Source organism: Vombatus ursinus, unplaced genomic scaffold, assembly GCF_900497805.2.
Source record: "Vombatus ursinus unplaced genomic scaffold, bare-nosed wombat genome assembly UNPS02003292.1, whole genome shotgun sequence".
Taxonomy (NCBI): Eukaryota; Metazoa; Chordata; class Mammalia; order Diprotodontia; family Vombatidae; genus Vombatus; species Vombatus ursinus.
Window position 1 is genome coordinate 9780424 of NW_020943070.1, and position 27120 is coordinate 9807543.

The 27120-nt window shown below is 45.4% G+C and overlaps 1 protein-coding gene across 1 annotated transcript in view; it reads right to left on the reverse strand.

The window, feature by feature from the left end:
- Nucleotides 1-1108: 1108 nt before the first annotated feature.
- Nucleotides 1109-27120, reverse strand: part of RFX4 (regulatory factor X4) — a 127148-nt gene continuing 101136 nt past the window's right edge. The window contains exons 14-18 of the mRNA XM_027874158.1: nt 24448-24567; nt 21086-21247; nt 12423-12585; nt 11583-11721; nt 1109-1381 (exon numbers count right to left, since the gene is read on the reverse strand). Of these exons, the coding sequence (XP_027729959.1) occupies nt 1109-1381; nt 11583-11721; nt 12423-12585; nt 21086-21247; nt 24448-24567 (857 nt within the window). The remainder of the gene's footprint in view (nt 1382-11582; nt 11722-12422; nt 12586-21085; nt 21248-24447; nt 24568-27120) is intronic.

A 27120-nucleotide genomic window follows, 5' to 3' on the forward strand; every position in this document is an offset into this window, starting at 1 on the left:
CTCGTGAAGGAACGAGAAGAGCCTTTGTCAGCCCTGGTGCTTAGCCAGGCCGAGTTGGCTTCACTTCATTTGCAACATGAACCTGGCATAGCTGGAGTGTGGCGTTCAATGCCAAACATCCATGATCTCAAAAAACAACCAAGATCCCTCTTCTTCCCTTCTTTCCCTGACTGACAATAGCAGTTGTGCAAATTTGGGACCAACACATGCAGAAGAAGCTCCTTCCACTTAAGGCAGGACAGAGCAGGCCTCTCTCTCTCTCTCTCTCTCTCTCTCTCCCTCCCTCTCCTTTTTTCTATCTCTCTCTCCCCCCCCTCCCCCCCCCCCCTCTCTCTCTCTCTCTCTCTCTCTCTCTCTCTCTCTCTCTCTCTCTCTCTCTCTCTCCCTCCCTCTCTCTCTCTCTCCCCTCCCTCTCTCTTTCTGCCATGTGCAAACCCTACCCTCCCTACCCCATTCCCCCACAAATAAGACAATGTTTACAATGAAAGATAATGCAGGTGCTATCACAAGTGATGGTGTTTAGGAGAATATGAATGTTCCAAATCATGCAGTTCCATCCAGAAGTAGCAGAAGAAAGGATACCATGGGACTGTGCAGAACACCTCTCACAAGAGCTCACTGGACAACACGTAAAACGAAGGATGAAGACGGAGGCTTCTCTTCTCGGTAAACTGAGCGTCCACCAAATAAAAGAAGGCTCCGTTCTGTCTCCAGCATCCATCCCCCAAGACTATGGAGTATTTGTCCACATGGAAGAGAGCGGCTTCTTGGGCTAGGCGCCACACAAAACACAGTCTTGGGATGGAGGGAGAAGGCACGGGTTAGCCTCCTGAAGACAGGGCTCTACAGAAACAGTCCAAGCTGGCTGACCTACAGGAACCCTGCCATGCTGGAGTTTAGCGAGTCCTGTTTCTGAACTAAGGTTTACTCATCAACAGTTCTAACCCAGCTTCGCATTTATTAGGAAAGCAGACATCTAGGTATAGTCCCATGAGTTCTAAAAGGTGAAGAGATCAAGTCTTCTGGTGTTGGTTGGTTGAATTTTTAATTATTATTATTATTATTAATTATTATTATTAAATATGGGTTCATACTATACCAGTCATTTTCATTTTGCCCAGCCTGTCGAAGCTTCTCCATTGATATAGGCAAAACCGGGAAAGTGTTGCATGTGCTCATACTCGGAATTCCTGCGGGTGGTCAGGGGGGTGTACATGTCACTAGAGCTTCCGTATCTTGTTGAGTGCACAGGCGGGCTGGGGTAGCACGTGTTGGCTGAGGGTACTTCTGGCCATCGGGGAGTGACTGGCGTAGGGTGCAGTCTAGGGGCACTACTCATCAAACAAGGCTCCATCCGAGAGGTGGGGCTGTTGAAAGGGTACTTGGTAGGGTAGAAGAAAGAAATTTAAGAAGGTTAAAACCATAAGCTGTGCATTACTAACCAAGTTAGTCATATTCACAGTCTGCTTCAAATTTGATTATTTTGGGATGCTGCAGTGAGGAAATCAATGCTCTTTAAAAGACACTGGAGAAAACCATTAACCATAGGCATAGGACCATATTCATAGAATGAGAAATCCTGGTGATTTGGTCTTCCTAAGGAGCAAAGCCCTGTTCCCTTTTCCTAGCCTAGTATATTTGGAGACCTGCCTTCAAGGAAGAGAGAAAATGTATTGGATCTAAAGGAAGGGACATAGATAAGGTGAGTTTCATAAGTTAGGGAACTGATCGCATTTCATCCACTCCCAAGAACAAGACTTGCAGTGACCCTCTTTAAAACCATGTTTTCCAGTTGAATTCAGCTACTGTATGAACTGGTGCTGAAAGGGATGATTTAAGAGGATGAGAATCAACAGCCCAGAAGTTATTGCTGATGGTTTTTGCTAGAGATGGCCCATATTTTGGTTTAAAGCAATGGCAGTCCTTGGAGGCCGTCTGAGTAATGAATGATAAATGTTACTTGCTGTTAGGATTAAGGGTATTCCAGAGGAAAAGGGAAGATTATGGGACTGAGATAAGACAGTCATGGGGGCTTTGGGAAGGTCGGAGGCAGAGGGAAAATGACTCCAAGGAAAGAAGTTTCCTAGGAGAAATTTGTTTTAACGACAAGACATTGCTGGGCTATGCTCCCATTCGTTTTCCTCTGCTGCCACAACAGCTATGCAAACCAACCCTTTTTTAGCACTAGCAGAGGAGAGGAGAGGAGAGGGAGGAGTTGCTGGCTCCCCTTGAAGACTCGTGCCAGTTGGTACAATGATAAGCCTTGCTGTGCTAAGGGCCACCCCAAGATGGAGAGGAGCCAGTCATCCGGGGTAGGGAGAAGGCAGGGAGCGAAGGAAAGTACTGGTGTGTGGATTCTTCTGCTCCCCATCTGTCTCTCCTGACAGTTGGAAAGTAGGAACCAGAGAGATTAGGTAGGGGTCTGCCTCCTGTAGGGGAGACAGACAGGCTGAAGCCTAGACAGCAGGGAGAAAAGGGGAATGACAACAATGACTGCTCCTTCCAGTCAAAGCAGCCAAAGAGAATCAAGTCTTTCTCCTCTGAGAGGAGCCCAAGGTTGGGTAAAACCTGGAAAGCAGCGGGGAGAATGTTAGGGCCAAAGATGGTAGATGGAAAACTGGCCACTTGAGGCTTAACCTTGAAAGGAGGAACTCCACCTCGGGAATGGATTCCCAAATGGGGATAAGCCCACCTGACCCAGCAACCATGCTGTCAAGTGAACAGCTGGGTAGGAGGGAGGGCGTAGGTGGTGACTAGGAGCATCGGGGAGAAAGAATCAGGGCTGTTGCCAAGGAGACCAGAGAAGAGCAAACCCCATCTTTCAGGTCTCTACAGAAGATCTTTAACCCTGAGAGATGGCTGATCGCTTTTTCCTTCTGCTCTGTGCTGTGATAGCATTATTAATGTGTTGTGGCTTCTAAGGAGCCGTGATAGGCCACTGAGAAGGCAGGACGGTAAGTCCCCCAGCCTCAAACGGTAGGGCAGCCTTTGCAAGGTGGACCTGGCTTTCAGAAAACAAAACCTCAAACAAGAAAGCGAGAAATTGGTGTGGGGTGATCACTAATATTATAGATGGACGCTTCACTTTGCAAAGAGGATCTTTCACTGACACTTCTTGGTACTCTTCCAAAAGCCTGTTTCTGCTTCCTAGTCTTTTCAGCATACCCTGCACCTGATAGAGTGAGATGTCCCCCATTCTGCATTTTAAACGGACGGGGGGGGCACAGGAGGTGTGTCTCCTTCATCAAGTCATTTCAGCAGCCCTCACTGCTGCCCTCCACACCCTCCAAGCCAGGACAGGGGGGTTGCCTTATCCAGGTGGTACATCTCGTATGAACTGGAGAGCCTGTGAATTCTGATTAGGACAATGGGTACTCATTCGTCCTCACCCATTGGTAACTCAGTGGACTTGGAATTTCATCCGTGTGGGTACTGCTACAATTGATGTAGATTGCAAATACCTCTACAAACCTATAGATGGTCTTCGAGAGTTGCTGTGGCCAAAAACTTCATCCCCCTGAAGGCAATTCAAATTAGTTCAATTCAATAAGCATTTATTAAAGTGCCTGCTATGATCCAGGCACTGTGCCATACACTGGGTGTACAAAGACAATAAATAAAAAATCGTCTGTCCCTGCCCTCAAGGAGCTTGCATTCGACCCTTTTCTTTCTTTCTTTTTTTTGGTGAGGCAATCAGGGTTAAGTGACTTGCCCAGGGTCACACAGCTAGTAAATATGAAGTGTCTGAGGCCAGCTTTGAACTCAGGTCCTCCTGACTCCAAGGCTGGAGCTCTATCCACTGTGCCACCTAGTTGCCCCATTCTTCCCATTTCTAATGAAACTCTCTGAACTTAGCTAGGCTGGCTCAGATAGCAGACACAACCTGTACTCGAAATATTCTGGCTTGGTGGGCATCACAGATAGGATTACCTTCAAGTACTGACTTAGTCACTAGTCGTGGCAGTGCCAGGAGAGGAAGGGGAGAAGAGTCGATTTTAGAGTTGTTATGGACCTTAGAAATTATATAGTCCAACCCCCTAGAAAGTCCAGAGAGGTTGAGTTATGTCCAATAGAATGGAAGCTCTCGATCAATAATGGCGGGTCAATACTTCGCCTGTGATAATGTAAGTAGTAAAGAACGGAGCCAGCATTCAGACTGAGGTCATCAGCCTCCATATCTAGTGGAGTTGTCCACTGAGCTGCTCTGCCCCTCACTGATGACATACCTCATTGTAATGTTAAATAGTATTAGATATATCAGAAGCCTTGCCAGAGCTCCCCTTCCCCTGGCATTGCCTTGGAGGACTGAGGACCACTCGCTTGGTGGTTTGTTGGTGGCTTGTTGATTTGACCTTGCCTTTCCCCAGAATTCCTAGCATCTTCAGGACTCAGCTCAGCTCAAACCCTCACCCTGTCCCCATCACTGCTAAAGCCTTCTCCTCTTAAACTACCACATATCTACTCTGTATTTACATGCACGATGCTTTCCCCATTAGAATGTAAGCTCCTTGAGGGCTTTCACTTAGTATTTGTATTCACAGCACTTAGCACAGTGCTGGTGCATAGTGAGTAAAAGTCATCCATTAACTGAATGATTGATGAGACGGGATCAGAGTAGATTAACCCATGTAGGCTGCTTGCCACCAGATGGAGCATTTTCCTTCAAGGGAACATGGCACAAAACTTTGTAGGTTTTGTCCTTGACCACATATCCCATATGCAGCTGTGCCCACGGGTTGGGTCATGAGCTCAAACAAGAAAATAACAACTAGGCTTTAAAAGAGGCTTTAAATATCTCCTATGTGACAATCAAATTCTGTTATGGCTGCTTCCGATATGGAAAGTTCTGTCCTGGTAGGTCAGTTAATTGCAAATGAGTCAGTGACTTCTTTTCCCCATAGTGAAGAGACCATTGAAAGACAATTTTTGTGAAGTGCCCATTGGCCCCTGCCTGACAATAAACTCAACCAAGCTTCTATTCAGCCTTGTTAGAGTGTCTGCAGCAAAGCCATCTGCACAGATGCCGACCCAGGCAGCCTGCATCACCTCTCGCACTCTACATCCGGCTTTAATGATGGTTCCCGGAGCTTGTAGAACTCAAAACACTGGAGCCTGGAGATTGTGGCCAAGCATAAAGGCCATGCTTGTTGGAGGGCTCTTGACAGGAAAATGCCATTTTTCTGGGTCAAATCCCACTTCGTGCTGGGACCATGGTTAAATTGAGATGAGATGCATGGCTTCCTACCCCTTGTGAGTGGTGTGTGTGTGTGTGTGTGTGTGTGTGTGTGTGTGTGTGTGATGGGAGATCAGTCAAATAGTTAGAATTTAGGTCCTTCCAAACTTTAGAATGAATTTTGCTTTTTTTGGGGGGGGGATGGGGGACCATCTTAGAACATGCTATTTTAAGAAACTATTTCCAGTTCCAAAGGCTTATTTTTCTCCACATGGAGGAAGAAAGAATGAGTCCTTTATTCCCATCCTCTGCCAAGCTAGCTGCTGCTTGTGCAAGAAGGTGAAAGGTGGCCCTGTGAGCATTGCAAATTATTTTCCTAATGAAAGCTATGCTAACATCCCCCAACATGTCACTTGAGGACTCAGTGCTAATGGACCATCCAAGCTCGATGGCCAGCTGAGTTCTCTCAGGTCAAAATCAAAAACCTTACCTGGAGGAAAGATGAAAAAAGAGCCCAGGAGGGTGAGCTTTCCACAATCAACAGCAAAACCAGCCCACAGCACTCTGCGCTTCATCTTGAGACAGTCCCTGAGAAACTGGACACGGGGCCATGCTGTGAAGGCCCCCTCCTCTATGTACCACCCATCATTCTATAAAGGGAGAAACCACGGCCCAGAGTGGTTACAAGGGGCTTGGTCTTAAAATCACTGAGGAAGTCAATATGGAGTCAAGGCAAGAATCTGGACCCACTTCTCAGACCTATCCCTGCTTCAGAAGATTTGATCAGTTGGCTGCTGTTGGTAATCTAGAACCCTCTCTAGCTACTGGTTATTAAATAACATTGTTCAGGTATATGTTTTCCCATACTGCAAAAGGATTACCCATTTAGAGGTAACTCCCAGCTACCATAAAAAATCAACTTTGGCAAAACAGGACTGTGTGAGACTTAGAAAGTCATCCATTTCTCCCCACGTCAGTCAATTAAGCACAAATTCAGGAGATCAGCTTCTGGGATTTCACAAAGGAGAGAGGCCAAAGGTTTTGACTTTTACCTGAGAGAACTCAGCTGGTTATGGAGCTTGCATGATCCATTAGACCCAAGTCCCCAAGTGACATGTCAGGGGATGTTAGCACAGCTTTCATTAGGAAAACAAGTTGCAATGCTCACAGGGAAGAGGAAGGCAGGAAAGAATATAAAGAAAGGTGTGATTTCATTTTCCCCTTCATTCTTAGTTGACCTAGACAGCACTGTCTGGATCAAAGTTGGACCAAAACATGAAGAGGATGTGTTCCCCATCACTGGTGGTCCCCAAGCGGAAGCTGGATGACCACTTGTCAGGAGTATTATAGAAGTCAGGTACAAATTAGATTCGATGGCCTCTGGGCTTCCTGCCGCCTCTGAGAGGCTGTGTCCTTTTGCAAGGCAATTCTAAGCCATTGTGAGGACCTCTGAAAGCAGCACAGCTTCTGCTCCCAGGAGCCTCGGCACCTATGGATGCTAGCATCTCTCCCTGACGCAGCTAGAAACCTATAATGAATGCCCCAGGTGATGACCTAGTGGAACCGATGCCCGAGCTTGTCTGGGGATTACCCAAAGGCTCTCCCTTGATGCTGCAGATGGAAATCAAAACACAGCCATTTACGCCAAGTGCCCCGAGTGTTGTGGCCATATTCTCCCGCCTTTATCCAAAACATGATGTAATCCAAAAAGCTTTTAGTGATCTCTTCCAGGCCGCACAGATGTGAAGCCTGGATCATCCATTTTTATCCACGTGCCCTGATATTTGCCAGAGGGAAAAACCGGACACTGAGTGATGAGTGAATGAACGAGAAAGTATTAATCAAGCACTTACTATACGATGGTAGATGTCTGGAAAAGATTGTCAGGTCCCAGCCCAAAACTCTTTCTCACTTAACTCACACAGAGAGGAGAAAATAGAAAATTGGAGGAGTGATGAAGCAAGAGAGGGCTGGTTAGGTGTCCCCCACCCCAGTGACCAGAAGCTCCTTGGGGTCAGGAACCCCACCACCTCACAGAGTACCATGCACATGCTACAAATGCTTACTGAATTGAATTGGAAAAGTAGAAATGAAATGATAGGCAAACGAACTTTGTCAACTGCCTACTAGTGAAGGTTCCTGGACATACGTGATTCTCACTTGCAAAGAGCCAAGAGAGTTAATTTAGCAGCTCTCAGCCCATGAGACGGCCCAAGGGAAAGAATGGACAAACAGACACAATCGGGTTGTGTGAGCCAGTCAAGTTTCCAATGTGTATTTAAAGGTAAACTCCAGGCTTACTTAGGAAGCCCATATTAAGCTAGGTTGGTAAAATTGCTTATTCTTGTTGCAAATGAATGTCCAAAAGGATGTCACTGGAGCTGGTTCATATTGGCTTTGGAGAGTCGATTGTTAAATTTGCAATGTTATATACCTTGGAAATAAACAAATGCTACAAATCAGGGCTTGATTGATTATTCTTATCTAGAATTCAGAAAGGGATGGAGAAAATGTGGATAGTGAAGATGAAGCTTTAAAGTGTGGGTCTTAAATATGGTTGTTGGGTTTGTTGGTTTGTTCTTTTTTTTTTGGAGAGCCAGTTGTTAAACATTTACCAGCATACTCCTGATGTCACCTGACCTAGTGATTGCAACTCCTAGGTGTATGTGGTAGAAGGAACAGGAGGGATACCTCCAAGGTCTTTGGCTTCTCACATCGACGACACTAAGGGCATCAGGTAGAGAGGGACATTAAGGGGACTGAGTAGAGGTCATTGGAGGGACAGTCCCACTGGGATTCTACCTCGATGGGGCAGGGCTTGGTCAGAGGCTCAGGAGCTAAGCACAAAAAAAAGACAGTAGAGAAGTAGATCTGCTGGAAAAGGGACAGAATGCTCACAAGATACGATATCTGAGAGGTAATCCCATCTAGTGTCCTATCATCACTATAAGGGCAAGGAGACTAAATCCGAGACTGGGGAAAAGACATCAATCAAATGATAAGGACTTCAACACTTACTATATGGTCAGTTGAGCAGTGCAGTAGATAGAATGCTGGGCCTGGAGTCAAGAAGACTCATCTTCTTGAGTCAAATCCAGCCTCAGACATTTACCAGCTGTGTGACCCTGGACAAGTCACTTAACCCTGTTTGCCTCAGTTTCCTCATCTGTAAAATGAGCTAGAGAAGGAAACAGCAAACCGCTCTGGGATCTTTGCCAAGAAAACCCTAAATGGGGTCAGGAAGAGACTGAAAAACAACTGAACATATGTCGAGCTCTATGGGGTCATCAGCTCCAGGGAGGAGCAAGCTGGCCTGCCTCTATCCCAACTCTCACGTGACTTTTCCTCCATCTTCTCCCAGGCTAATGGAAGAGGAAGGGTATGTGCAGGGAAAGTGTACTTCCGAAGGTGCTTTGTCAGATTTTCAACCCTACCCAGATTGGTGGTAGCTCAGCACAGCGGTCTCTCCGTTGCCATGTGCCATGGTTTATAAAATGGCGAATTGCACGTCATGGGGCCGTGTCATATTAGGCATTAGATATACAAAATTCAAAATGTAACAATCCCTTCCCTCAAGGGGCTTACCTTCTACCTAGGGAAACTTATACATACACTCATCTATGTCCATATCTTAGAAATATACAGAAAATATATACAAAATCAAGGTAAGGTAATTTCTGTGGGCAAGCACTAACTGGTAGCGGTGGTGGGGAGGTTTCTCGGGTAGGAAGTGGTGCTTGAGTTGTTTCCTAAAATAAACCAGGGATTCCAATCGTCAGAGGGGAGGAGGGAGAACATTCCAGGGATGAGAGACAGCTAGAAAGCAGAGAGGCAGCAGGTAGAGATTCATGTATGAAGAAGAGGAACCAGGTCACTTTAGCTGGCACCAGAGATGTTACTAGTCATTCTGTTGCCTGGAGCAAGCACCCCAAAATGTGCCTGAAGCAGGAAGCAAGAAAGACAACCTCTGATCAGCTTTTAAAGACAAATTCAGTGGGGGGGGGCAGGGGGATCTTCAGGAGACGACGCGGACTTCCAGACACGAGGTCCTAGGTTGGTTGGGGGGAAGACCACAAGACATTTCCCAAGAGTCAAGAGACAGAGATCCTGGGACATTAATCCCTGTGGGAAGGGACCTTGGGTTTATGAGGGAAGGGATGTGAGGCTACTATCAAGGGAAAAAGAAGGGCAGGGCTGGGTCAGGGAGGATCTGATCTGGGGTAGAGCCACCGGGGTGGTGTGGAGGGGGGGGTAGAATGACACCATTCAGTGCCATCCAGTACCTTCCTATTTTAACCAATTATTCCTGATAACTAGGTGCTCAGTTATTTCTATAAGTACTATCAGCAAGTTCTAAATTTCAGTACCCTGAGGCAAAGTCCCAGTTGCCTTCCCCTAGTTATGGCTCAGTTTGTCACAAGTTGTTAACAACACAGATGGGCCTAGGACCCAAGGGTGCTGAGTCCTTGTCCAATGATCTTTCCATCACATCACGCTGCCTATTAATGAGAAACATGGATTTAATGAGGATGCCACAATAATAGAGATAATGAGATGACTTGTCTAAACATTCTTTATGAACATTGAAGAAAAGGTTTCGGGTAGAGGAGAGGATTCCTTTGCTAAAATGGTAGTCTATACTTTCTTTTCTTTCACCATGGGAAGAAGAAGCAGGCATTGTCTGTGAGGAGACAGAAAAACAATGATGGAAGCAGAGGTAAGGTTTGAGAACACAGGGAAATAACACCAGGAAAGAAGTTCTGAATGAAGAGAACTACGTCTCCCTCTGTGTAGCTGGAATGCTTGGGGACTCTCCAGCTAATAAGCAGAAAATTCTTCAGTTGGAACCTGACCTATCAACACACATTTACTAAGCACCTACTATGTGCTAAACTTTGGGAATACAAAGATGAAAATGAAGCAGGTCCTGCCCTCAAGGAGCTTACATTCTATTGGACTTTGGCATTGAAAATCTTTCCGAAATGTCTCTATGGCCTTATCAAAAACGTCCTTTTCTAGGTGCTACAGACACAAAGATAAAAAGTTTTATAGTCTCTGCCCTCAAGGAGCTTGGAGGGTGGTGGTGATAATAAAATGCATACAAGAATCACACAAAATAGAACACATTAAGTGCCAAGAGAGACCTAGCAAAGTCCTACAAGAAATCTGAGGATGAAGGGATCCCAGCCAACTGCTTTTTGTGGCTTAGGTTAACAGCAATGATCGAGGACTGATGGAGACAGACGTTATTTTCCCTGCTAGAAATGTACCCAGTTTTAGAGCACCAATATAATGACGAGGCCTCATTTAATTCACTTTGAAGTAGGTAACCCAGAGAATCGGAGAGACCGACTTTGGGCTCATTGGAGCCATTGGAGATATTGGTCTCCAATCTGTAGACCTCACATGTGATACAACAGACATGCCAGGTATACTGAGACAGAGCAATGACTTGACACAAAGTAGGATTTCAAGATTAAGCTGGCAGGGAACAGGCAGGCTGGGGGAAGGGAAAGGAAAGGGAGTGAGTATTTACATAGCACTTATGTCCCAGGCACTTTGATCCTCACAACAACCCTGCAAGGTAAGTGCTTTTTATTTCTCCCATTTTACAGTTGAGGAAACTGAGGCAAACAGAAGTTAGGTGCCTTGTTCAGGGTCACAAAGTTAGTAAGTATCTGAGGCTGGATTTGAACTCGGGTCTTCTTGGCTCTAGGCCTAATGTTCTAGGTTGGTTTGGAACGGACAAAGACCTTTGAGCATGAAGCGATGAAGGCACAGGAGTATATACAGAGTAGTCAGGAACACTACATTTTTTGGAAATAAAAATGAGTGCTCTGTGTCTCGTTTTTAAACTAATGTTAATTTCTAAAAATTAACTTGAGTCAAGTTTTAGTTTCTTTAGTTTGGGGAAAGAAATAGCGTCCTTTAGTTAAAGGAGTCCAGAGGACCTGGATTCGAATCCCAGCTAGGCCATTTACGAGTTGTGTGGCTCTGGGGGCATCCCTTAACCTCCTCCAGCCTCAGTTTTCTCATCTGTCAAATAGAGGTGTTGGATTAAATGGTCTCTAAAGTCCCTTATGATCATAAAGCTATGATCAGTCAGGATTTCGTAAGTTATTCCTTAACAAGAATTGAATTCCCTGGTTGTCCACCCTGGTGAAATGTGCTGGATAAATGCATATGGGAGACAAGTGGACTGATGGAAAGGGGTTGGTCAAAGACAGCTCCCAGGTTTAGAGTTGAGGGCCTGAAGATGTCAAAGATATCATCTCTTCTTTTGCACCCCTAATGACACTCAACACAGAGCTATGCACACACCAGTAGGGGCTTCATAAACACACACATTATCATACTTTGACTTGACACCAAACATACACGGTTTGCAAAGAAGGGAAAGTAACCTTACCTGCGAGGAGCCCCTGTGGTATGGAGAATAGTGGAGGGGCCCAGAGATGGCCGTGTCATGCGGTAGGGATGGGTACTGACTCTGCATTGGGTGGGGATGCTGGTTGCTATAGGTTCCATAGTTGTAACTCCCTGTGTAGCTAAAAAGCAATGAGTATTGCTTCATGAATAATGTTACTGCAGCAAATCAGTTTGATATTTCAAACATAAAAGACAATCAACTCTCATTGGCTTCTCCTCATCACCATCACTTGGCACACCCCAAATTATGTTTCCCTACCTAGATTATGAAATGAACACTGCCCTGCTCCTTGGTAGGACCCCACCATGGTGTCCGTGGGGCAGAAGACCAGCAATGGTGGGTAACCTTAGCTTACTTGCCTTTTGAATAGATTCATAAACACCCCAACAGGTCAGCCTTTACAGGTCCTTCTTCCACAGTCCCCAAAGTGCAAGGGGCACAAAGAAAAAGGTGTAAGGGAAGGACCAATGGGAATTCTTAGCCCAGAGCTCTGTTTGTTCATTTCCTTAGAGGAGTGGTTCTCACAGTGTGGCCCAGGGCCTCTAGGAGGTCTCTGATACCCTTTTAGGGGATCTATGTGGTCAAAACTATTTTCATAATAATGCCAGGATGTTTTAATTTCTAACACAGTAATTATCAATAGATATAACTTACTTAAACCAAAGTTCTTTGGGATTCTCAATCATTTTTAAGAGCGTAGAGGGGTCCTAAGGCCAAAAAGTTTGAGAACTACTGCCTTAGAGAAAGTGATAGATGTGTAGAGGCCAGCACCAGGAATGAAACAATAAGGCAGGGCAAGGACCTGGGAAGGTAACCTACCCGTGTTCCTCCCTGTGGGGATAAACTGGTATCCGATGGGTGACGGAGGAAGAAGGCACATGAGTGCTTCTCATACAGGGCAGCTGTTGGGAGCTTTCAGCAGGTGAACCAGCAGCCGTTGTCACTGTGTATGTAAGGGACCAGGTGTAGGACTGCATTGCTCCTGCTAAGACAAAATGGCACTCTGTCTGTCATGGAGTCTGATCATAGGATACCAATGCCATCTCCCCATTCTCTTGCTATGGGCCCCAAGACAGGCAAGGAGGGGACATTCAGCCAAGTCAATCAAAATGAAGCACCATGAAAATAAGTACGATGAGAACCTTTAAGTAACCTTAAGTCAATAATTTAACAAGCCCATTTTAGTAGAGCTCATAGCTTGTAGCACAACAATGGATGTTTAAAAAAATGCCTTGCCTTGATCTAATAGGAGCAGAGATTTTGAACTAGAAGGGACAGTAGAAGAAAACCCTGCTCAGAAGAAAGTTTGAGAATGTAAGCACTCAGGGTCAGCACTTGGCCTGAGTTATGGACCAAAGCATTTCCAGAGCAAGACAGCCAAGACAGTGAAGACACTGGGATCAATGTCAAAGAAGGATCAACTGGAAGAACTGGGGGTCTTTACTTTGGAAAACAAGTTCTAGAAAGGACATGGTCAGTGGTATCAAATACGTGAGGCTTTGTTCCATGGAAAAAGGGATCTGGCTGCCCCAGAGGGCAAAACTCAAGGTAGGGGGTAGAAGCCACGGGGAGACAGTCCTTAGTTCAATATAAGGAAGATCCTCCTCATAATCAGAGGTGTCCAACAGCAGAATGCAGAATGTACTTGGATATGCAGTAATGAGGTCCCCATCAGTAGAGGTGTAGAAAATGGATAAGCATCCACCATGGATGTCTTAGGTTATGTTCCCATACCAGGTAAGGGGCTGGACTGGCTAAGTTCTGAGGCGTCTCCCATCTCTAAGAGTTTATGATTTGATAGCATTTCTCCTTTGAGTCAAGCTCCAATACTGACCTCCTAACAATGGCCATATTTTTCTCCCCAAAGGTAGAAAATTCCCAAATAAGATTCGCCCTAAGTATAAGGCATAACTTTAAATTACTTTAAAAGTTTGGATTTGCTGGGATGGGGTGGGGAATGTGGAGGGGCATGAAAACATGCAAAAGGATTAGAATGCATCCCTTGGGTGTCAGGTGTGGAGAACAACTGGCCTGCTTCTCTCCTAAAAACCAGCAGTCATATCGGACTGCTTGTCATCTTGGGGAAGGGAGAGGGGAGGGAAGGAGGGAGAAAAATTTGGAACTCAAAATCTTATAAAAGATGAATGTTGAAAATTGTCTTTACATGTAATTGAAAAACACTACTATTTACATTAATTTTTTTTTTAAAAAATCATCAGAGTCTTAAGCCATCCACTTCTTTAAAGGATTTGAAAATCTAAGCTCTGTCATACTAACGTTATGTAACGTTTATCCTTTCAGGAAAAATATAGAGCACTCATAACTTCACAAGAATTGGAGGTGGAGAGCTTGGGATAAGAATGAACCAACCACTAGAAGCCAAATGACAGCACTGGGATTTCCCTTACATTTTTTTAAGTCAGACAAGGAGCAGAAGGATTTTTTCCCCCAGTGGTGGGAATTAGCAACACCTGAGAGAAGGTAGTAGAAATCAGGCTACGAGGAAGGAATTGCCATTAGAGATGGGAGTTCCAAAACAGAAACATGATAAAACCTCTTGAAAATAGTCTTCCATGGCTTGGGTTTGGGTTTCAGTTCCGCCATTTACTGGCTATACCACTGTTGGCATTTTGTCATGCTGGGACTCAGTTTCCTCTTCTATAATATGGGATAGTTAGACTAGATGCCCTCTCTGTTTCCTTCCAGTTCCAAAATTCTATGCTACTAACAGATTTTTCTGGTAAGGATATTTCTGGTGAGGAACATCAATTTAGAATCATAGATTTAGAACTGGAAGGAAGCTTAGGGGACATCTAATCCAACCCCCTCATATTTGGGGTGAGGAGTAGTTAAGTGACTTGCCCAAGGTCTCAAGGGTGGTAAGTGGTAGGACTGGGATTTGAACCGAAGTCTTCTGACTCCAAATTCATTGCTCTTCCCACTTTTCCACCCAATCTGTCAGGATCCTAGACTTAGAGATGAAAGTGATGGTCATGTGGTCCAATGGCGTCAAACTCAAATAGAAACAGATTCCTGGGCCTCCTACTGACTTAGAAAACCACACATTAACATTATCTTTGTGGTATTGTATTTTTATTTATTTTATTAAATATTTCCCAATTACATTTTAATGTAGTTTGAGCTAGGTTGAAGGCCTCTTATCTAGTCTAATGCCCTCATGGAATCGATGAAGAATCTGAGACTGGCAAAAACTCAATGACCCGTCCAAGGTAAGACAGGCAGCAAATGGGAGGGCCAGGATTGGAATCCAGGTCCTCTGATCCCCAAATCTAGCACATTTTTTCCACTGTGCTGTGATATTTTCTAAGGAAACTTCAACTGGGTGATCCCAGTTAACACCATGACAAAATCCAAATTGACCAAAGGAGGCAAAAAATGATGCAGGTTCCAAGGGAAAGAGGGGGTGTGCCATTTCCATGGATGGAGCATCAGCCTTGAAGCCAGGAGAGACTGGGAACTTCTGACACAAACCAGCTACGTGACCTGGGGCAAGTCACTTAACTCTGCTATGTTCTGACTCCCTAAGACTAGAATAGGTACAGAAGGTGGCAACCTACCCTGGCAGAATGATTTCCTACATTTTAAAATAAAGTTGTTTTGTATTTTAAAAGATGTCATAACCACTTTTTAGCTCCCCCATTGTACAGAAACAAGAGGTGAACTGGGCTCCATCCCCTGGGTTATAGCATGAGGACTGCTCTACACCACTAGTAACAGATCCAGTCCCCATCCCAGGGAGGTGTTTTGGGGAAGCGTTCAGGCCCCGTCCTATGCCCTGGCAAGAGGTCAGAAAACCAAAGTTGAAATCTCTGAGAAGGTAACAACTAGTTTTTAATCGTGGGATACATTTCCCACTTTGACTTCTTGCCAGGGCAAAGAAACAACTAAGATGGGGTAGAAGCCATTAGCACTCAGATCTTGGGAATGTGTTCGTGTCTAAGGTTTGTAAGGACAATTCCATTAGCAAATGAGTCATTGGCTAGACCAGGGAGCAAACCCTATACTTTTTAGCAGGGTGGCCATCAGAATAATCATTAATGGGGCTTTTGTCGTTTAGAAAGAACGAGGGTCCGTCATCCCTTTGGAATCTTCTTCAGTTGGGGGAGGGGACCCACAGATAAAGCTGGCCCCACCGGCTGGAGGTTCTGCCAGGGGACCATTTATATGGATGACTGTTCCTTAAGCAGGCATCATATAATCGCCCCCAATTTAATTTGCTGTCTTTGTGTTGGGCGAAGTGAATGGGGGCAGTTTGGAATGCCAGATGAATGGTTAACTTTTATGGCCAATGCCAGAAGTAAGGAAGGACTTGAGAAGCCTATAAAAGGTACAAATGGAAACTCCTCCAACCCAGTGGTGACCCAGTCTGAAAGAATGAGCACCAAACAGGCCCATTTTGCGACTTTAACGGAGGTTAGGGAATTGCCTCCCTGTGTCATGTTAAACAGGCTGGCTGATTTGGCACCAAATGTCATGTTCCCTTTTCTCGAAAGGCAGGAATTTAAAATGTGGTGGAAGTTTGGAGCTAGGGGGTTGGGGTGGAGGATAGGGAAGGGGAAGGTGAGAAGTATGGGACTGTTTTCCTTCCATTTTCTTAGGCCGACATTTTTTTGGGGAAAAAAAAAAGACAGGAAACAATTGAACTAAATAGTCATCCTGTGTGGTTCTATTGAAAAAGTCCTGCAGATGGGGGAGGGGAGGAGAAGGGAACAAGCATTTATTATGTACCTACTGTGTGCCAGGCTCTGTGCTAAGCACTTTACAAATATTATCTCGTTTGATCCCAGCAACAACCCTGCGAAGTAGGTGCTATTATTATCCCCATTTTACAGGTGAGGAAACTGAGGCAAGGAGAAATTAAGTGACTTGCTCAGGGTCACACAGCTATGAAGTGTCTAAGGCCATATTTGAATTCAGGTCTTCCTGACTCCCAATCTAGCTCTCCAACCACTGAACCATCTAGCTTCTGACTCTGGATTTTTAGGACCTACATTTGAATCCGTTCTCTGCCAATGACCATGTATGTGATCTTGGGCAATGCCCTTCTCTTCTCTGGGCCTCAGTTTCCTCATCTGTAAAATGAGGGAGTTGAACTAGATGACTTTTAACAACCTTTTCAACTCTAAATCTATCATCCTACCAAGAATTTTCATCATATATAATAATGAAGTTTCTTTCACATGATCACAATTGACTACATGTCAATTTCTGTTTCACACACCTAGGTTCCCCCCCGTCCCATTTTCAAATAGTTGAAGCATTTAACCTTAAAAAGAAATATTTGTGTGGATAAACCCAGCAATCATCTGTCTATAAAACAGGAGCTTCTTTCAAACTATACCTTGCATCAGAGGATTTTAAAAAAGATACAGAGATTTATGAATGTTCAGATAAGTCTGAGGATTCCATTGATGGAAACTTACTTATGCAGATCAGAAATGACATATAGTGAACTAATTACGAGAAGGCCCCTAGTTACTGATGGACACACCTATTTTCATAAGGCCCCAAACATTTGAAAGCCGTGGTGTGGCTGGCTCACCATTAGACAACCAATACCACAACGCATCAGCTCTGTGATCACAGGTCCAGAGCTCAAAGGGACCTACCAGCCCAAAGACCTCATTTTAAAGAGGAGGAAACTCATTTCTCCCGAGATTAATTGACATGAGCAAGGTCATATAGATAAGAAAACAGCAGAGCTGAAATTCAAACATCAGCCCTATGTCTCCGAATCACCTATGATTTTTGCTCCGGGTAAAGTCTAGCTGAGTATGGAAAACATGAGCATAGCTTCATCAGTGGAAAAGACACGTAACTAAGGAGGCCAGATCATCAAGGAAATGAAATCTTCATTGGCAATGCTACTGAGAAAGATTTGCTCAAGAAATCAGATTCAAATCCATGTTTCCCAAACTCAGGTCAACCGGACTTTATCCAAAAGCAGAAAACCAACTTCCACATTAAGAAGACGTCCAAGACAATTGAAATCTGACATAATACCTTTCTAAAAATAACCCCAAAGAATAAGTTGTCTCCTTCACAGACTTATTATATTATATTATATTATATTATTACTCTATAAATGAAATATATCATAAGTTCCTTGATAATGAAGGAGGGTATCACTCTAGCTTCCGCACTATTAGGGTCCAAAATGGGGCTCTAACTCATGTTTAATAATTAGGGTTAGGATTAGCGCAACCCTAATAGCGCTTGTAATAGCTCCGTATACCATCGATAACCCAAAGGAATGAATTCTTCCAAGAACATGGTCTCATTTTGAGTGCTAACTGCCGCCTAAGTCTTTCATAAGTGGCGCTTGAGGAAAACATTTGGCATCAGTTCATGCATCATGAAATTTTTTAATGTGTCCTGGAGACATCCAAGAACAAAGTCAGAGTGCCCTGAATCTTCAAAGGTTACCAACATCTGAAGAGAATCTGTTCCATATTTATATTTCGGAAGACATGCTTTTATGACCTTTTAACGTGCTGCATTCAAGTCTCCCAGCGTGTTTCAGGCAGTTTCCATCCCCCTAGCACACCTGCCCTCCCTAGGCATCTGATTCATGACATACACCAGAAGGAAGTCTGGCAAACTCATAAATCAGATGAGATCTACAAGCAGGTAGAAAAAACATTCCTTTTCCATTCCTCTGATGCCATTTCCCTTTATCTCTTTGGTTCACATCGAAACACACATTCCAAGGAATGATGTGGTCATTGAATCCTGGGTGAGGGCTCTCATCAGCAGCTGCTACTGAAGAACAGTTTTGAAGGAAATATAAGATGTTTTCCTTCTCAAAATTGGGAGACCGAGAAATATACTGCAAGAGGAAATATGCAGATAAACTTAATAATCTTCAGATACAAACTCATAAGGGAAAAAACCATCTAGCTGCTCACCCCAAATGACCCCCAGTTATCATAAGTCAAAAAAAAAAAAAAAGGCCACTAGGAATCAGTTTCCATGAAAAAATCTCATAAAATCTTTGGGACCTCAGGGGTCCCATTTCTACAGGAACAAGAATCCCTTCTACAATGTTCCTGGTCATTCAGCTTCTTTTTGAAGACTTCCAGTGATGGGGAACTCATCACCTCCTAAAGCGGCCCATAGCACTTTGGGATGGCACCTGACAGGAAATTGTTTTGTTCTTTCCATAGAGGTGAAACGCACCTCTTTCTAGGTTCCACCGAGCCCAGTTGTATCCACTGGGGACGAGCAGAATCATTCTAGGTCTTTCATGTGACAGGCCCTCTACTAGATGGTAGGGATGCAAAGATGAGAACAGAGCAGTGCCTGCCCTCAGGGGGTTTACCTCCTACTTTAAGACAGTAATGACACCAGATTCCACACAGGACAAGAGTTGGGCTGGGAGTGGAATGGGAGGGAGGGGGGAAGAAGGGAAGGAGGTTAAAGGAGGAGGGGAGATAGGGCCAGGAGAGGAGGGGGAGGGGGGAGCAATGGGGGAAGGAAACACCAGCTGGCGAGGATGGACCCCTGGAAGGAAGATGGTTTCCTTTCCAAACTCTGTAGCTTACGAAGAAAGGAAATACAGGGCAATTAGCAAGCAGGAGCAATCTTGCTAATCGTTGCCCATCAGAAAACCCTTGATCTCAAGGGCTGTTATCACGTCCTCTGATGCCCTTGGCAGTGAATGTGAAGAGATTGCATCGAGCTGTTGCTATAAGGAAGCCTCGCTTTCCTCCTGGGCCTGGTGCATTGCCTTTGTGGACAGCCCCGCCCCCCCCCTCACTGTAGTTGTCAACAGCCCTCACTTGGGGGTCACAAACTGAGGGCTAGGAGGGAACTGTGAGATGACCTCTCATTTTATAAAGGGAGAACCTGGACCGGAAAGGTTAATCAGAAGCCCCTTGGTTCTCTGACTCCAAATCCCACTTTTTTTTTTCCCCAAAAACACCAGAGAGCCTTGTGGTCAGGATGGCTGAGGTTTAGACCCTTGCTCTGATACTAACTCCATAAACTTGAATGCTCTGGACCTGGACTCCCTCATCTGTAAAATGGGGTCAATAATGCTTGCACTTTTTTTTTCCTTTTTCTTGCTTCTCAATGGGCACAAGAAGGGAGGGAAAGAAAGAATTTGGAACTGAAAATAAAGTAAAATTGAATGAATGATTTTTGAGCTCGAAGCTGTGTGGCCTAGCGGACAGAGTGCTGGGCATAGAGTCAGGGAGAGCTGGGTTCAGGTCCTGACTCTGATGCTCGCTATCTGGGTGACCCTGGACATGTCACTTCATTTCTGTGTGCCTCCCCAGGACATAATTACTAAGTCTTTGGCAGTCTGGATTCTGCCTGGGAAGGAAGGAGGTAGGAAATCCCCACACTGAGAGTTCCCACTCTGAATAAAACATGCAGCTTCATAGTATAAGGCTACCTTCCAGGTCTGCCACTAAGGACGTGAGTTCTGGGAAGTCCAGCACCTGGCCCCTGGCTGGGTTGAGGGTGTGACTGTGGGTGCACATTGAGACAGGCTGGAGTGCCTGGTCAGGGGGCTGTCTCTTGCCCTTTGCCTACACCCCTGCTTCCTCTTAGCTTTCTTACGGTTTCTCCAGCTCTCATAGGGAAGGGAGAGTGAGAAAGAGTCCAGATGTGTGATCTCATCCACGTGGGGAGGTCCCAGTGTGGGAGTTCCCTCCATCCATGTAAATCAGAAATTTGTCTCTCATTGAGAGTCTTAGACTGGCAGGAGAAACTGGGACATTAAGCTCCTTGCCCAGAGGGTCCCACAGCCAGTATATGTCAGAGCAGGGCCTGAACCCAGGCCTTTCTGATTTCAAGCCTGGCCCCTCCTGCCTCTCCTATCTGCACTGGTACCTAGAAAAGGGCTTTACATGGAGCCTGAAGGCTCTTAGTATGGGGTGTCCCAAAAGACTTAGTGCAGTCCTAAGCTTGACACCATGTTTGTTGGATTGAATGGAAGAGAGACAGACCCTTGCAAGGGGGCTAGAGAATGGCAAGAGATACAGATGGCCTCCCGTAAACGGGCCCAGGAAAATGAGGGTGATGGTGGCTGGCATTTCTAGAGCGCTTCAAGGATGAGAAAGAACTTTATATACGCAGGACCAAATGAGACAATAACTGTAACGTGCTTAGCACCCTGCCTGGCACATGGTAGGTGTTATGTAAATGTTAGCTACTATAATCATATTATCTTATCTGATCCCCATCATAATCCTGCCAGGTAGGTGCAGCAGCATTATTACTCCCTTTTATAGATAAGGAAACTGAGGCTCAGTGACTTACCGGGGTCACAAAGCTAGTAAGCCTCTGAGGCAGGATTTGAACTCAGTTTCTTCCTGTGCCAACCCCAGGGCCCCGTCCACTGTGCTACCCGGCTACCTGGCAGATACAGATTACCTTTGGAGTCCCTATTAATAGTGAGCCTGCTCCTTCTCCAGGAGAGTGGGTGGGTGGGCCCATGGGCCCTGGGTGTGTACCTGTTGTGGTGAGGCCAGTATACTCCGGGGACGGGTTGCTGACAGGTGAGGAGGCAGGCGGCACCTCTACGGACGTGGTGGACTTTGCTGGTGAGAAGGAGGGCACAGGCGACGGAGTTGGTGGGGCAGGCTCCGCCAATAGGATCTCTTCTCTGACCTCTGCTGTGGGCAAAGAGACACGCAGGCTAGGAGGTGGCCTGATGGCTGGATGCCAAGGGGGTGAGCTGGGTGGGGGTTAGGACGATGGAAAGCCGGCACGGCCTGCCTGAATGAGCAGGGAAGCTTGGAGCACACCAATGTGGGTGCTCGGGAAGCCTCCTATGGCGACCCTGTGGGAGCATGTGGACGAGAGTCAGGCAGGATGGACGGGCATGGGCGGGCTGCACTGCTGGAGGGAGAGCCCCCCATTCCCTGCTGTATCTGAGTGCGTGGAGGGTGTGGCATGGGGGGCTAGGCACAGAGAGGGGGAGGTCATCATTCTGGGAGGGGAGTGGGGCCTCCCAGCACCAGGAGGTACCTCCCCCGCTGACTGGGGCATCTTGAGCAGGGAACTGAGGTTAAGGAGGGAGAGGCCCAAGTAAGGATGAGTGTGGAATCTAAGCCAGGCCTGTTCTGTTCTTCTCTTTCTCATTGGTTGATCTCAGAATCCGGAGACCCTAAGGTACATACCTCCCTTCGAAGTTATCCAGTCTAACCGCTTCATTTTACAAGGAGGAGCTGCCTTGGCACTGGTCAGTATGGGGAAATCCGACTGACTCGGGAATAAAAAGGGCCAAGATTCAACTCTTGCCTCTGATGTTGGCCATCTGTGTGACACTGAGCAGTTCTCAGAACAAGACACTCCCTGGGCCTCAGTTTCCCTATTTGTAAAAATGTGTCAGTGACCTCTGGGTCCCTTCCGTTTCTAGACTGATGACTCCTGTCATCCTCTAGCGGCTGAGGTTCAGAGAGTTAATTGACTTATCCAGTGTCACAAAGCTGGCAAATGTCTGATGGAGGATGTGAAGCCAGGTTTCAGTGACCACAAGTCCAAGCCCTCACTTCTCAGGTGAAGGAATGAGACCCAGGGAGGGGAGGAGATCACACAGGGCCCAAGTCACACAGCTTGGAAGGAACCTCTGCCCTCCAGAGCAGCATCTGGGAGAGCAGAGCATTGCAACGGCCGCCATGCTGTCTCCTCCAGCCAGGGTCTGTGGGCTCTCCCCACAGGGAAGCCTGGTCGGCAGCTGCCTCGTAGGTTTTTCCAGGGCATTATTGCTAGGGTCTTCCCTACTCATTTAACAAGCAAACTCTATTAGTGACCATGAGCTGGGTCGGCTGGAGGTGCTGAAGGGAGGGGAAGGAAATAAGCACTTATTTATATATTTAATAGACATTTAATTTACATTTAATATTTACATATAAATATATAATATTATATATTAGCTTAATATATATTTAAATAAGCATTTATTAAGTACCTACTATGTACCAGGCACTGGCAGGCTTTACAAATATTTTTTCATTGAACCTTCACAATAGGTGCTGTTATTATCCCCACTTTACAGATGAAGAAACTGAGGCAAACAGAGGTTAAGTGCCTTGCCATAGTCCCACAGCTAGCAAGCGTCTGAGGCTGAATTTGAACTCAAGTCTTCCTTACTCCAGGCCCAGTGCTTTGTCCACTGTGTCACCAGCTGCTGGACCCAGTCTGCCTTTTGGAGTCAATATTGAATATTCACGTTGGGCCTATTACAGTTTATTTCTTTTTTATTGTTGCTGGACCTGTGATTTTATGAGTGCAGGGAGCTCTCAGGTGAAGAAGCCGCTCTCTCAGCTGAGGCAGGCTGACCGCTGTTCCACAATTCATCTTAGAGAGGCCCCTGGAACATGGGAGGTTTGTTACATAGCAGGCCCAGGGTCACATATGCCCGGCCAAGTTGGGCCCGAGGCAGGATTCAAACCCAGCTTGTCCTGGTTCTGAGGAAAGCTCTCTGCTCGAATCAAATGAGATAACATTTGTAAAGCCTTCACACAGTACCTGGCATGTAGACGGTACTTAATGCTTCTTTCTTCCTCCATCTCTCCCCACCCCCCACTCTATGTTTTCTCTTAATTTCCTTCTACGTGGCTACAATTTTATTCAGATTTTATAGCCCTGAGGATTAAAGAGTGGCCACATTATAATGTTTTCTTGCGTTTGTATCATGTTTTATATTTTTCTAAACACCTGGAATGAGTGTGGCCTACAGGGGTCCACGCTTGGATTCAAGTCGGAGGTCCACCACCCAGTAACTGGCAGTCTAGCGGTGCGCCTCCGTTTCCTTCATCTCTAACACGAGGAGAATGGATGAGATCTCGGTGGCCTCCTCCAGCCCTAAGTAGGCTGCCGTTCAAAATCTCTGATCTCTTGTGATTTTCTTACAACCCCATGAGTTAGAGCAGGGGCCAGCAAACTATGGCCCGAGGGCCAAATACATCCTGCTGCCTTTTTAGTTTGCTGACCCCTGAGTTAGAGAAGAGGTGATAGGGACCAGACCCATGATTTTGTTCATATGTAGAGAACTCCTAAGTTCCTCCACCAACGAGGGTCATCCCCTACACTGCTACTTCTGGGCTGTCTTAGAGCTGTCTCATGATTTGTTCAGGGTCCCACAGCCAGGACGATTCAGAGGTGAACTGGAAACCAGGCTTCTAGGCTCTGTGCCAGATCCCTACTCACTACAACTTGCCACTCTATGATTAGTAATAGGACGTCCATTTTATGGATGAATATACTGAGGCACTGAGGGATTAAATGGCCAGGATCATGTAGCAAGTTAGTGGGAGAACCATGAGTAGAATCCTAAGTATCCTGCCTCCAAATCTGTTTCCACTACAACATACTTACTCCCTGGGATCATCCTTGTCCACAAAGGACTTCTCCTTTCAAATTGTTTTTTTTTTAAAGACAAGGAAGAACCAAATATACATGCATGCATGTGAGTGTATATTTATGTGCGTGTACATGTATATGTGCATACACATGTGTGTACACAGACATGTTTATATGCATGTACATATGTGTGTGCATATAGGCATGCATACATGTGTGAATGTATGTGTGTAAGGGTGTATGTGTGCATACATGCATGTGTAGATGTGTATACATATGTGTATGTGTATACATCTATACATGTATGTATACACACATATAAATATATATACACACACATATACATACACCCTAAAAATGAAGAAAAGCATCAGTTTCACTATCTGGGGCACATTCATCAGGTGCCTGTGGGATACTCAGGCCCATGGAGAGAGAAAGCTCGAGTCCAAACTGAAGCATATCCCAATCAGTGGAGTGACCCTACCCTTCTCCATCAAGCCAGCCTTACCGGTGCTTCCTTCCCCCTTCATGGCCCTCATGAGCTCATTGGCTCTCTCCTGACAGTGGAGCGACTCCAGCAGGTACAGCACATAGTCATCAAACATCAGGTGAATGAGGTGAAAAGACCCTGGCGACAGAAAGAAAAGAGCAAGTGACCCACTGCCCAGCACAACCAGAGCTCTAGGACCCACCATGGCGCTCACAGTTAAAAGGTTTCTGAGACCTCTTTTCTCCTGCGTGGACCTTCTCCTCTTCCACACCAGAGAATAGTCATCATCTGTGCCCCTCGTTTTGGAGTTGAATCTTTTCTTTCTGGCTCCAAAACTCTAACCACTACATCACTTATTCTGTGTGACTGTGGGCAAGTCAAGATGACTTCTCAGTAACCCCAGTCCACTCTCTAAGCCAAGGAGTTGCCAGTTTTCATCAGATGAGGGAGTTCCCCACACCCACACAATTACAAGTCTTTAGCCATATTCCCTAAGGTTCCCAGTTGGCCATGGTAGAGCATATCAGAACCATTCCCTCCCTTATTCTAGAAACAAGCCCTTTCCCTGTAGCCTGGAAAAAGCATAGTTAGAAGTACATGCAGGATTTTTAATAACTGGGCATTGGATCATAGATAAAAACATGGCATGTTGGTATTGGTTGCAAGCATCAGCTTGAGCTTTGCTGGAAAACTGGTAGCATTATTTCACTTGGGAATGAATGCTTTACTGAGGTGTTTTTTTTTCCATTTTGTAAAGAAACTTCAGTTTATTTAACCCTCTTAAGAACCAAAGCTCTTCATGTGCCAGCCTGCTTTGGCTGACTCATGTCACTATTGCTTTGCTTTCCCCTGACTGTAGCAGACACGAATACCCAGAGACTTTTGTCTGCAACACAGGCTCCTTTATCGAGAAGGAATTATGAAAGAGAGCAGAGTTGATTATCATGAATCATAGCGGAAAGAGGTTTTGGGGGGGAGACTTCTTGGAAGGAGACTTTTTTGGGGAAGAGGTGAGACAGGATGATTGTGATATGCCACACAATCTCAGCTAAGCCAACCGGCCAAACCTGGCACCAGTGCCCCAGGACGAGGATGGCATGAAGGGATAAGATGGCAAGAGCTGGCTAAGGTGGTTGGGGGAAGGGGAACTGAACAGAGGCCTCTCTTTTTTCCTAATTAGCTGTTTTCATACAGGGGACGCATTACCAAAACACAGCCACCAACTGTGCCTTTGACAGATCCAGGCAGAGACGGGGAGCTGGGCTTTTGTCTGCTGGGAATTCTTTCAACTTGTCTATCTCGCCATGCTTAACAACTCAGCAGTGTGGCCGATGAGGAGAGTGGCGAAGGTTTTTTGCTAAGTGGGCCCAGAGAGACAGGTATTATCTGAGGCCACCCAGGGCTAGAATATACTCTTGTGTGGAAACTGGAAAACCATCTTACTCTTCTGTTTTCTAAGTCATAGGTGACGTCTTTGACTTCTACCTTGGCCTTGAGTTCATCCTAAAATAACATGTAACCTTAAAGCCCTCAAAATAAAAAGCACCAAGTTTGGAGTAAAACTTGAACTTCCTGCCTATGTGACCTTGAGTGAATCAATGAATAACAATGATGACGATATTGATGAAGAGGAAGAAGAAAGTGGTGAGTCCAGAGAAGATGAACTAATATCCTAACACACTAACTCAATTACAAGAAGCAATCATTTTAACCACCTGTACAACAGTCCATACACACAATCAATCATTCAACAAGCATTTCTTAAGCACCTGTTCTATTCCAGGCACTGTCCTAGGTGCTAGGGACACTATGACCCCAAAAAGAATAATATCAGAATAGTAGCTAGGTGGTGCAGTAGATAGAGCAACAGACCTGGAGTCAGGAAGACTCATCTTCTTGAGTTCAAATCCAACATCAGATACTTACTAGCTGTGTGACCCTAGCCAAGTCACTTAACCCTGTCTGCCTCAGTTTCCTCATCTGTAAAATTAGCTGGAAAGGGAAATGGCAAAGCACTCCAGTATCTTTGCCAAGAAAACCCTAAATAGGGTCACAAAAAGTCAGGCACAAATAAAAAAGACTGAACCACAAAATTAATTAATTGATCTAAACTTTGTACCTTCCCCAGCACAAGTCTTTGCATGTAGTTGGCTCTTAATAAATGAATTAGTGAAATGCATACATGAGGCAGTCCTTTCCATACTGCTGCAGATTCAGACTATTTAGCGACAGAGAATCGTTTCTAAACCCCCCACGCCCAGAGCTCCCTCAGCACTTTCTGTCTCCCATCACCATACTTACACTTCTGTTATGTGATCCAATCATTCTTATCTATGTCTCTTCTAGACTACAGGTTCCATGAAAGCAAGACTTAAGTCTTATTCCTCCTTCAATCTCCCCTAACACCCAGGACAATGGGTGAGGAGTAGACGCCCATAAATGTTTGGTGAGCTGAATTGAATTCTAAATGCATTTTTTGGGGGGACAGTTCACAAGACCCAAAGATTTAGAAGTGGAAGAGACTTCAGAGGTTAAGTCGAATTTGTCATTTTACAGATGAAGAAACTGAGGCTTTAAGGGGTAAGATGGTCCGTCCATGGTTACCTAAGAACTGAGTAGCAGAATTGGGATACAGCACATTGAATCTCTAAGGCAACATCATTATATCACTATATATGACAGCCCTTTGGA